We start from the raw sequence: 12,033 nt of genomic DNA, 5'->3' as shown, positions 1-12,033 counted from the left end.
ATCTCAATGACTTGAATCTTCCCCCTTCTGAACACAGGCTCACATGAAGATGACCATCAGGTGCAGACACTCTTAAGCAGTTCAGTGTGATCACTGAGGCTGAACTGAGAACTGACTGTCCCTCTCTGGCTTCTCCAAAGCCTTTTCAGGTGCTCTGTGCAGAGTCCCAGAACACCGTGGTATCTGGGTCAAAGGTGACTCTGTCTACTGAGTTACTGGCATGTATGAGTCACATACTGCAGGAGTCTGTATTGGGACAAAGGGTCAGGTAAAGCCAGGATCTGGTGTCTAAATGCGAGAATATAGTGCACAATTTCACTGTCTGTCTTTTTGCTGACCAAGTGGCTTGTGTTCTGATTGGCTGACTCACTGCTCCACTGACTTTATGGGTGCCACCTTTGTGTGCTTTAACTCAGGGGTCAGTGAAGACGGCCGTGTCCCATATTTTCCGTAAGTGTGTGGTTTGGTAGATAGGGGTGGGGCAGTACACCCTAGGTGGGGGGCCAGTAGATGGTGAGTGGTGTGTGTGTGTGTGTGTGTGTGTGTGTGTGTGTGTGTGTGTGTGTGTGTGTGACTGTGTGACTGTGTTTGTCATGCAGGAGACAGAGGGGATTTCCTGCTATAAGCCAGGCCACCATGAGTCAGTCAGGAGAAATACACGGGCAAAGAAATGTGCACTTACACAATGAGGACCACCTAGAATTCTTATTCCAATACTGACTGTCCTTCATTTTTTTATAGTCATGATGCAGTGCACAACAAGGACCTGTATGCAAAACAACAAGGGGTATATGGGATTGTGATGTGGTTCTAACTATGGCGAATACAGAAACCCCTCTCCCACTGACTCCTCTGTGCATTAATGAGCCACACTGTACTTTTATTTGAGTCCTGCTGCCCCAAATACTCACTAGAGCACCAAATGTGGATTAATCCACTGCTGAAAACAGTCCCAGAGAAATGGATTATTTCCTCCTGTTTGAGAGACGTTTGATAAAACTACAGTGAGCAACTGTTTTAGGATTTACTGAGCCTTTTTATTAATATGAAACTATACATTTGGCTTGGGGCTGAAAGCCAGAGACTAACACATTGTTTTCTTGTTTTTGACATTTGCTGACAACTAAATGAAAAAAAGGTTTTTATATAGTACCATGAACCTCATCTATAAAATCCAGACCAGGCCTCTAATTAAGACCTGCTGTATTTGTCAAAACCTGTGGACACACCAGGCTAGTAAAGGAGACCTGCTTCTATTTGGGACTGAGTTTTACAGTATATTCGTCAAAGCAAGGTATCAATGTACTGTTTGTATTGGTGCTATCATTTTCAAATTTTAAATGAATATCCAGTTCTATGTGCTGGAAGACCATGGCTTCCGTATCAGCTTTTGTTCATTATAATAGACCTGTCAAAATAAATGTGGCACCACATGTATTTTGGCCAATTTTCCTTGCATAGTTATTATTCCGAACTTTACCGCGGAGCAAGTGACGCCAATGGCTACATACAGTGTCATATTTAGAGAACGTTTCAAAGTGAAAACATGTTGAAAAAATGATAAAACAGTATCTCTGAATCCTCATACACTACTGTAATACCACCTTTGCACTTCCAAATTGGGAAGTCTCTATTGACATAAGTTAGCATGCTGGTATTTCTGAGTGTACTTCATTGTCCTGCAACATCTCAAACCACAGTTTAGTTAGTGTGCAATGGGAACACATATATCAGTCTAATCCTGTTGTCAACACCCACTCTCCTAACATTTAATCCATCCAACAGGTCAACAGGCGAGATTAGCAGTGTGTTTTAATTAGCCAAGCTCAAGTAAGAGTTAGGGGAACTTGATTCTTTGGATGAATGAGTGAACATGACACACCCACACTTACTCGTTCATGGTATGGAGGGAATCTTCTTCATCTATTTAAAACCAGCACCGTTCACTGGCCCTGTTACCTCCCCCTCACTCCTGAGATAAATTATGTGTCACTGGTTGTCTCTCTGTTTAAGCCCGGGACAAACGTGAAAACTAGCTGAAACATACAGATTGGATGAAACACATATGCAGATCTATTTGCACAGATTGTTTTAGTCTTTGACAGTGAGGAAGGAGCTGACACTAGACAGACTGTGGGATTACTCTTTGTGAAAGATCTTGTAGCATGTGACCCCTGCTGCTGATCAGTCACGTAGTGTGAAAACCACAACAAGGCAGATAGTTGTGTAGTGCCAACAGTACGGAGATCTGACGACTTTGAAAGGCATGTAGTGTGACCAGGCCTTTATAGTCTTCTTTCCAGCAACGTGAACCCCAAAGTTTTATGTTATAAATGTACAGTATGGGTCCCTAGCATTTAGAAACTGCAAGATGCTAGCATTACTAAGCATAATTGCCTAAATGGACAATATTTCAATTTACCGATATAGGAGTGGTTTTAGGGGTTATTTAAGGATGCTGTATACATTTCAAAATGAAAAACAATTTTGATTAATTTTGTGGTTATCTATTATGCATATAAATATTGTCAAAACGGACTCAAACTTAATCAAAATTAGCCCACTAGGAGTTCAAATATGGGCACAGTTTAAACATCACTTTTTTAAATGTCAGACATGAATTTAGCTTCCTTAACCACTTTCCCAAAACCACTCTAATATTGTCCAAAATGGCCAAGCAGTTCCTGAAATATCATCCATATAGGTGATTAATGCTAACTTGCAAGTTAGCATATGTCAGTTTCTAAATACTGGCATACTGTACATCTCTAACATAACACTTTGGGGTACTCAGGTTCATAATAGACTCTATTTGCTGGCATATAGACAGACTATTAGGTAAACACTGGGCTCAGGTTCAGGAATGGATGGATGGATTGGTTCAGCACTTCTTTGATTTATCTTTACTTAGGGACAGATCTCAAATACTGTAAATATTTTTTTACTTAATCATTTATTTATTTTCTAGTACAGTAATGTCTGCTCTTGTGATCCTGAAATGATGCACATGTTGTCACTGATCTTAATGTTTTCTTTCTTTGTCTGCTTTTCTACAGAAACCAGCTTCACTTAGTTCCTCAATTATTCCCCACTAAATGTTAAAAATGCACATTATATGTGAATAAACTTGTTGTACAGTCAGTGGGAAAGCTTTGACATGGCTGTCTCTAAGTTCCACAACAGTGGAAAGTTATTTTATATTAATTACACACTAATTACGGGCATGTAATTACTAGTTACACACACAGCGATCTGCTCTGCACTGCCTGCCACATTCCTGACTGTGTAGTTACCCCAAACACACACACACACACACACACACACACACACACACATAAACACACACATACACACAGTAGTATGACATGAGCAGTGAGCCAACACTGACGCAGAACCCTTTCAAACAATGGCAGGGAAGGACTGTTGCTGCCAGTTTCTTATTCTTCTTCTTTCCTCCTCTCCTGCTTCCATTCTAACTTCATTTTCTCTCTCTCCTCACCAAACTATTCCGCTCTTCCCCCACTCAACCAGTCTTCCTCTCTCCACTTTACTAAATCGATGTCATATTCAATACTTGCACATATCATCTTGCCCTGCCTCTCTTTTTGCTCTCCTTCTTCTGTTTTACTGGAGCATTTTTCCTCTTTCAGACGACTGATCGCCTCCCTCTGTCCTCTGGTCATAAAACCTTCATTTCTCTCCACTTTCCTCTGAGTCAGCAGAAAGGCAGACCACAGCCCCCCCACCCCACCCCCCACCCCCCACCCCCCCTTTCTTTCTTTCTTTCTTTCTTTCTTTCTTTCTTTCTTTCTTTTCGGAGCCATAAACCGGACAACAGACTTGTGCTGTGTGTTCTGATTCTGTGCAGCAAGTTTAAAAGAAAACATGCGCAGTGTGTATCGGCAGGGAAAGCTCTCAAGAGGATTATAGGCATCAAGTGACAAACTTTTACTGAAGTACTATGAAAGTGTTCAAATATGCAACCTAGAAATGTCATGTCACAACTTATTTCTGATGTTTTAGGTATTTCTTACAGAATATAATTCCTTGTTTGTTATATTCAATGGACTGACAAAGAAAAGTCTTTTAGTGTCTCTTTCCATGGAAAACTAGACACAACAGAAGAAAAAGCGGAAGAATCTCTCGCAACTTTGTCCTTTTGTCCCTTCACATTCCTTTACAGGACAATGAGGTCCCATCTCCTCGACCCGACTTTAGACCCTTCACCACAAACACGGACACACACAAACATACACACACTCCCCGCTGAGCACCAACAAAACCTTGGAATCTGCAGATAAAATGTTAACTCCAATTCCCCTCTCCTCCCCCTTCACGTTTTTCTTCTCTTCATACTCCAGCCCCATTTAGTCCGTGCACAGCTGGGTTATAGCAGGTCCTGCTACAAAACTCACACACTCAACCACAGGGGATGATTGCCAAAAAAGGCACAGATTTTTTTTAAAAGCCAGAGATTTTGCATGGACACACAGAAATCTCTCTCTCTCTCTCTCTCTCTCTCTCTCTCACTCACACACACACACACACAAACACAGACACACTCACCAGATAATTCATCTTGTCCCTGCTGCAGTGAGGCGGCTGTGGTAACTCCGGGGCAGGGCTGTAGCTCAGCCCCTGTGACACACTTTGCCAACTAGATCCTTTTGGGAAGCGTAGATCCTAAAAGATCCCAAAAACTCTTCCAGATCTCCTCCTCCACCCCTCCTTCCTTCCCTCCCTCCTGTGTCCTTCTGTCCTCCCTTCCCTTTTCCTCTCTGTGTCTCTCCTCCCGTGTTGTTCAGTCTTGTTTTCAGTAGTCAAGCAGATCCCGACACATTCTGCCGCTCCGTGATCTCACGCAGCAAGAATGAGACTGCTGCTTGGCCCATTTACTTCTACCCCGCTCGCCCCTTCTTTCTCCCTTGATCTCTCTCTCTCGCCTGAGGAAAAGAGGGAGGAGTGTGTAACCCGACACGTCACTTCCTGCTGGATCCTAATATTCCCTCTATCCATTCTGGCCATTGGCCTCAGGAGCTCTTCCCATGCAAATGCGCTTTGCCCCCCCCCCCCCACACACACACACACCCCCACCCCCTTGGCTGTGGCAGAGTGTCAGTGCATTGCAATATGCTGCTGAGACACATAAAGTACACTGCACATGAGCATAAGGCAGCATGACCTCATCCAATTGTCTTTACCCTAAGATTGGTGCCTTAAAGAGATGCTAAGCCAATGGTTTGCAAACTGGGGTCCGGGGACCAACAGAGATCCTTGAGTGGGTTGTAGGGGGTCCTCAGCAAAGGAAGGAGGAATAGACTTTCATCACAATTTTTGGAAGTTGGAACAAGATGGGAAGAAACAGGGTTGGTTTTTATTGATTGTAATTTATGGTGATTGATTGACAACAAAGACTTCAAACCTAAAACTAAAAAAGATTACACAGTTCCCTGAAACATACCTATTACTACTCACAAGATACATACATTACTAGACAAGGTCAGAACTTTACTCTTTGCTGTCTATTGACTCTTAACTTTCACTATATCCTGACAGTAGTACATGAGACAGATAATCTGTGAAACAATCAGGTTCCTCTGGCTCCTCCTAGTGCTCCTAATGGTATTTGCAAGAATCTACCAGGCCTGAACAAAAACAACCAGTGTTGTACACTGGACCTTTGAAGGAGAACTGGATACAGCGTTGGAGGCGGGGCTCAGTTCATTCCTAGATACGTTTTTCAGTGGCACATTAAGCCAAAAAACAACTTTCTGCTGTAAAGAAATTACCAGATTAATGCATACTGTGCATGTTCTATGGGCCATAGTGGCTGAGCCGCTAACTTTCAGTTTAGCCCTCCACTAACTTAAACAGAGATAAAATGATTTAATCGTGCGGCTCTTCTAAACATTCAAAATGTTATTGGACAGAATAGATGAAATTCTGATTATGAAAATTTGCAGAGGTTGTATCAAATATATCGACTACTACAAGTATTTCTAGGCCAGTGTGCATCCTGTGACAGACGCCATTGCTGTAATTACATGGTTTGGCTTCCTGAGGGCTTGCTCTGCTCTGCTCTGCTGAAGTTGAACAGGTCAATGAACAGGTTTGGCTCTAAACATGGGATTTGTTGAGAAGGAAAATACTGAATATTGCCAGCCTTAAATGACTCAGGAGTGAAACCATTGGGTCCTTCACCATTACACGATAAGATTTTATATCCTAACTGTCAACAGTGACTGGCCTATACTAGAACTGACTCGGACCCAACTTAGTCCAGTCAGTTGTGGTACCAAAATTACAATCAGCCCAACAAAGTTTATGTGTTTACTGCTTCAGTCTATATGAAGACCGGTGTGACATGTAAGCAGTGGCACCAAAGAAGAGGAAGAGAAATGTACCTCTGGTCCTCCCTGCGTCTCCTCTTATATCTGAAGGACAGTACTTACATTGTTTGTGATGCTGACCAGCAACTCCCCAGCAGAACATTCCACACACCTACACACACACTTCACCCTCCATGACCTGGGCACTGCCCTCCCTGACCGCCACACTCGACAACAACAGCCTCTGTCACACTGACCTACAAATGGCAAGTGGATACCACAAATACACACACACACGAATAGAAAGCAGTCATTGAGGATTAAGCGATGTAGGGCAATGTGAATCTGAATATGGTAATGGTCTCTGCTGGGGAAGTGATTCATGAACACTCAGTTTCTGTGTCTTCACTCTCAGTTCTGGTAAAGGACATCGTCTATTGTCTCACAACGATTTAGCCTCTGGGGGCAATGGCCAATGTTTCTGGGCTTCCGGTGTGGCCAGCAGATATCTGGGCCAAGAGTTGCTCTTCCATACCCTGGTCATTGTTTACAGTTCAATTAACAACTTGACACGCAACCCAGGCAACATTTCGTCTAATCTGTATAAACAGGTATCTGCATAGAAATGTAGAAATAATAATAATTTTTAAAAAAGCTAATAAAAAGCTAAAGAAGTAAGAAGTAACTTCAGAGACCACATTTCGGCCAATATGTTTTGCCTCTTCTACTCTCCACACACACTGCATGCAACCAAAGCCTGCTCAAACATGATTGGTCAATAATACCACCAATAGAACTGTGGCACAACTTTTTCCTTTAAGAAACTTCCTGTGTTTTTAAAGGTACATCCATGATCCTGGAAAAGTCTTGTATTCCCTCTAGTGTCTGGACCACATCAAAGAAGGAAAATTAACAACTAAGCAGCTTTGATTTCTGGCTGCCATCTTTTATTGGGTCAAGCACTGAAGAAACACCTAGTATCTTTAATGGGAGTGATGTGTTCAAATCCTTGTTGCTCCTGGTGGAAAATCTAAGAATGCAACATAGAAGGTTTATGGGAAAAGGTTAAGTGGCAAAGAAAACCTGCTATATGTCACCATGTCCATCTGTACTTTCTGTCTCCACTTCCTACCACTGCACAAAAAAGTTTCTGCGCAGCAGTAATCAGGGTTGGTGCCGCAGTATTAAAGTCCTGCCCATACACCTGGGCGACTCAGCTGTCAATCATGATGTGAAACCCCCCTTTTATAGCTTTGAATTACTAATTAAAACCGAACTTATCAGAAAAATTGACACTTGAAGATACATCAGTGTGATAAGAATGACCTAAAATAAAAGAAAGTATCTTTGGGAAAAATGTGTAATCTTTGTGTACTTTGTGTTGTGTATGACAACATTTTTGTTTTCATTTGTTACTATTCACCTATTGGTTTTTTTTCCTGGTCCTGGTAAGAACACGCTTCCATAGTGTCCTTTAGCCAAGTCGTTGACTCTAATTTGTCAGAAGACATACATTTGTTGAATTATCATTTCCAGGCTATGTGTTGCTGAAAGGGGCTTTCTACTTGTGTCTTGCCTGACTAAAATTAATTAGTTATTCTTTTTTTCTGCATCCCAGCCCTTCAGTCCAGTGTAGATTAGAACCCAGTCTTGAATAAAAGAAGAATCAGAAGAATGACAGTGTGTGTGGATGAGCATCTCTTCTCCTCTCCCATCTTCACTCACTTCACTCTTCTTCCATTCTTTCTCCATTCACATGCTTAATAACTTCATTAACCCCTGTCAGCTCTCTGCTCTGGTCCAGCAGCTGACACACACTAATTGATTGTGTGTGTGTGTGTGTGTGTGTGTGTGTGTGTGTGTGTGTGTGTGTGTGTGTGTGTGCATGGGACTGTGTGTTTATCATTTAGGCTGCTTATTATAACAGCAAGTGATCTCTCTCAGCCCCCGAGCGCAAAATACAAATGGCTGCTGCTGGGTGAAAACCTTGTATGTCAGATTTTTCTGTATATATATATATATATATATATATATATATATATATATATATAATTCATTTTTAAAATATATTTCCAAACAAGGAAATGAAACTGGGTTGGTCTTCTTGTAAAGCTCAGGGTTTTGGAGATACAAGGTTTTCGCCCAGTGAAGTGTTTCTCATTCACCACATGCAGGCAGAGCTAGTTTCACAGAAACTCTAATGACTGTGACATTTGGTGTTAATACCTTAGGCCAAACATTAGGGCAGTTATTTTTAATTTCCTGTGATTGTGTTTGTTGCGTCAGTGACTTAAAAAAAAAAAATTAAAGCTGAAGACAGACAGGAAAGGGGGACAGAGAGAGGGGATGACACGCAGCAAAGGGCCAGAGGTTGGATTCAAACCCTAGGCCGCAGCAGCAACTCCGTACATGGGTCGCCAGCTCTACCGACTGAGCTAACTAGGCACCCCCGTCAAAAAAAATTTAATACTGCATTGTTGTCTACCATTTGGGATTCCAGCTAATGCGCCAGACAGACATAGTGTGTGTGTGTGTGTGTGTGTGTGTGTGTGTGTGTGTGTGTGTGTGTGTGTGTGTGTGTGTGTGTGTGTGTGTGTGTGTGCGCGTGGGTGAGGAGTATGTAATCATGGCTGGTGAGGCAGCTGCTGTTACAGTTTATGATCAGTAGCTCATTTGAATTTTCTCTCTTCACTGTCTAAAACAGATGTATTTTCTGAGCACTGCTGATGAGAGATGATCTTGCGAGGCAGCTGGACTCATTCCTACAGCGGCACTATTAAGAGGCTAGAGGATGCTTACCATCCCCAAAATTATCACTGACAAAAATAAGTCAACTCATGTAACTATAGTGCTGTCCATACCTGCCAACATTTATAATGCAGCAGTGAGGATGGATCTATCTGTCGGTTTCTCACTGTTAACAGAGACTCACGCAGTGTAATAGTAAATGGTGAATGGACTGCACTTGTATAGCGCCTTTCTAGTCTTCCGACCACTCAAAGCACTTTATACTATGCCACATTCACCCTTTCACACACAATCATACACTGATGGCAGACACAAGATGTGAACGGCTCATCAGGAAGTAACAAACCATTCACACACACTCACACTGATGACACAGCATTGGGAGCAATTTTGGGCTCCCTATCTTGCCCAAGATCACTTCAATTAATTTCACTTAAATTCTATTTGTATAGCACCAATTCATAACAAAGTTATCTCAGGACACTTTTCAAATAGAGCAGGTCTCCTAATAAAATTACTTAGTACTTAATTATTTAGCACTTAGGGTGCTTTCACACCAGCTTGTTTGGTACGGACTTCTGGACTTTTCAATTTATCCAAACAAAAGTTATAGGTGTGAAACCTCCCACAAACCATGGGATCAAACTGAATCATGGTTCGTTTCGTTTCAAGTGTGAAAACCTTTTTTGGTTGGTTCGGACTTTCGGGCCAATTACAGGAAGTTAGATAGGCTATCGTCAGAACCACGAAGAACCACACAATGAGCCACATGGGGATCGAGGACATCAAATTTTAAATCAAAATATGGTCCGACTACTACTACTACTACTACTACTACAACAGACTTTTCAGGTGTGACAAGGCCCTTAGACGTGCAGGGGGAGGAGCTGGGGATTGAACCACCAGCCTTCTGATGAGTGGAGGACTTTTTGGCATGGTTACAATGATTAGTGATAGACCGATTAATGGGTTGGCTGATTAATCGGGCTGATTAACTGGCATTTTGAGATAAGCTTTGGGAAGCCTCGTCTTAATGGTTAAAAGAGACCAATTTAGAACTAACCTCTAATTTTAACCTGCTTTCAGCAACACCGACTTGACTAAAAACAGTCAACATGCTGTGACTTCATCATTCCACCATTTTAACTGCTAAAAAGGAGATTGTAGGTACTTTTAAGAAGGATGACAGAATGTGCTGAAATAGACTTCCTGCGGAAAGTGGGGGGTTGGAAAAGTCCAGAGTGAGGGTTCATCCACACACACACACGCATGTGCAGATAGAGAGAAAGAGAAAGAGAGAGAGAGAGAGAGAGAGAGAGAGAATGGGGTTTGCACAAACAATCTCTCTGTGAGCGAGCTGTCAGAACTTGGCTAAGGTCAGGGGTCAGGCACAAAACTTTTTGGGACCCGTTAATTAAATGACCCCAGGACAGAATGCTCACACACAACTCTCTCTTTCTCTCTCTCTCTCTCACACACACACACACACACACACACACACACACACACACACACACACACACACACACACACACAAACACACACACACACACACACACACACACACACACACACACACACACACAGCAGAAGTTACACATTTTTTCAGACAATAAGAAGAACTGAAAAAAAAAAAGGAAATGGCTTTATTCAGAGCATAACACGCATGTGAAATCATAAAAGCTTTTTGTCTCTTGTGCTTCCATCTTGGAGGTCGACAGTCTTTTTTTATCAGCTGTAATCTCTTTCAGTATAAGACCGCACAGTGTGAATGCATCCTATTCACTGCACAGTAACAGATGCTCAGAGCTGTCTGAGCCCTTATCATAAAACTGCAGCATGAATGCCACCCTGTCAGTGCAACATACTGGACACCTATAGACAGATACACACTAAGTTGTCTTTATAAACGGCTGCAATCAGGTTCCTCTGGCTCCACCTAGTGTTCTTAATGGCATTTGCAAGAATCCACCGGGCCTGAATGAAAACAACCAATCAGAGCCAAGAAATACAGTTGATAGTTGAGTCTCATTCTCAGGGTGTCAAATACAGATGCTTTGGGATCCTGGGAATCTATATTCAAACTTTCAAAACTCAATACTCAAAGTATATTGGAGCCTATTGGAAATGCCGTTAGGAGCACTAAAACAAACGACGGGGACCTGATTTTTTCAGAGATTAGCTGCCTCATGTCCTACTGTCAGGATACAGTGAAAGTTTCAGCAAATATGACAATTATTTTTATAAAAGTTACCTACTGCAGCTTTAACACAATTCCAAATTACTGCCATCGCTAGTAGATATCATACTGAACTTGTGTCTAAGAGCTTCAAAAAGCATATTCCACATTCTCACAGGTTGACACAGTGGAGAATCAGTCATGCCAGAGGCAACACTTTGTTCTACTGTGTCAGACAATCAGCTCTTTAACAGTCAAGTAAAATGACAGCAACTGTAGGGAACACCACACACACACAGTGTGTGTGTTCACCTTTCTGTCTCACACACACCCTCTCCTTTTTCTCCGTGTCTCTTTCTGCAGCCAGTATATTTGAATCAGCGGGGGGCATACAGAAGTAAAGGACTGCTTCTGTCCCACTTTAGTTACTTCTGCAACTAAAAGTCTTATTTCTCCAACAGCCCTCAGTACTGCTGCTTCTTAAGCCTGGAACATATTTCTCCACCAGCCCAAATGTGCATGGGGTTGTAGGTTTATTTTATACTTTATTTAATTTAGCAACCTTAACTGTCAAAGAGCCACAGATCAAGCAGACAGCAAACAAATCTGTCCACGCACTATTAAATTCTCTATAAATTGATTAATTTTAGTGTAGATTGTCATATCCTAGAAATAATCCTACCCATCCTCTCCACCTTAAATTCAGAGGGCTTAGCAGATCAAACAACAGAATATCATGTGCGTTTGTGTGGGTGCATGGGTTTGTGCACATATAGT

At 42.1% G+C, this 12,033-nt stretch overlaps 1 protein-coding gene across 5 annotated transcripts in view; it reads right to left on the bottom strand.

Annotated features, from left to right (window-relative positions):
- bcar1 (BCAR1 scaffold protein, Cas family member) overlaps positions 1-12,033 on the bottom strand; it is a 105,648-nt gene that overhangs the window by 52,785 nt on the left and 40,830 nt on the right. Inside the window, exon 1 of one of the 5 annotated variants that reach the window (XM_051383155.1) lies at positions 4,567-4,960. The exons of the other annotated variants lie outside the window; for them this stretch is intronic. Coding sequence (XP_051239115.1) covers positions 4,567-4,578 — 12 coding nt within the window. The 5' untranslated portion in view covers positions 4,579-4,960. Of the gene's footprint in view, positions 1-4,566; positions 4,961-12,033 lie in introns of those variants that run through there. 5 annotated transcript variants of the gene reach the window in all.

Source organism: Dicentrarchus labrax, unplaced genomic scaffold, assembly GCF_905237075.1.
Source record: "Dicentrarchus labrax unplaced genomic scaffold, dlabrax2021, whole genome shotgun sequence".
NCBI lineage: Eukaryota > Metazoa > Chordata > Actinopteri > Moronidae > Dicentrarchus > Dicentrarchus labrax.
Note: the sequence above shows the minus strand (reverse complement) of the source record. Positions and strands in the feature narration are given on the sequence as shown.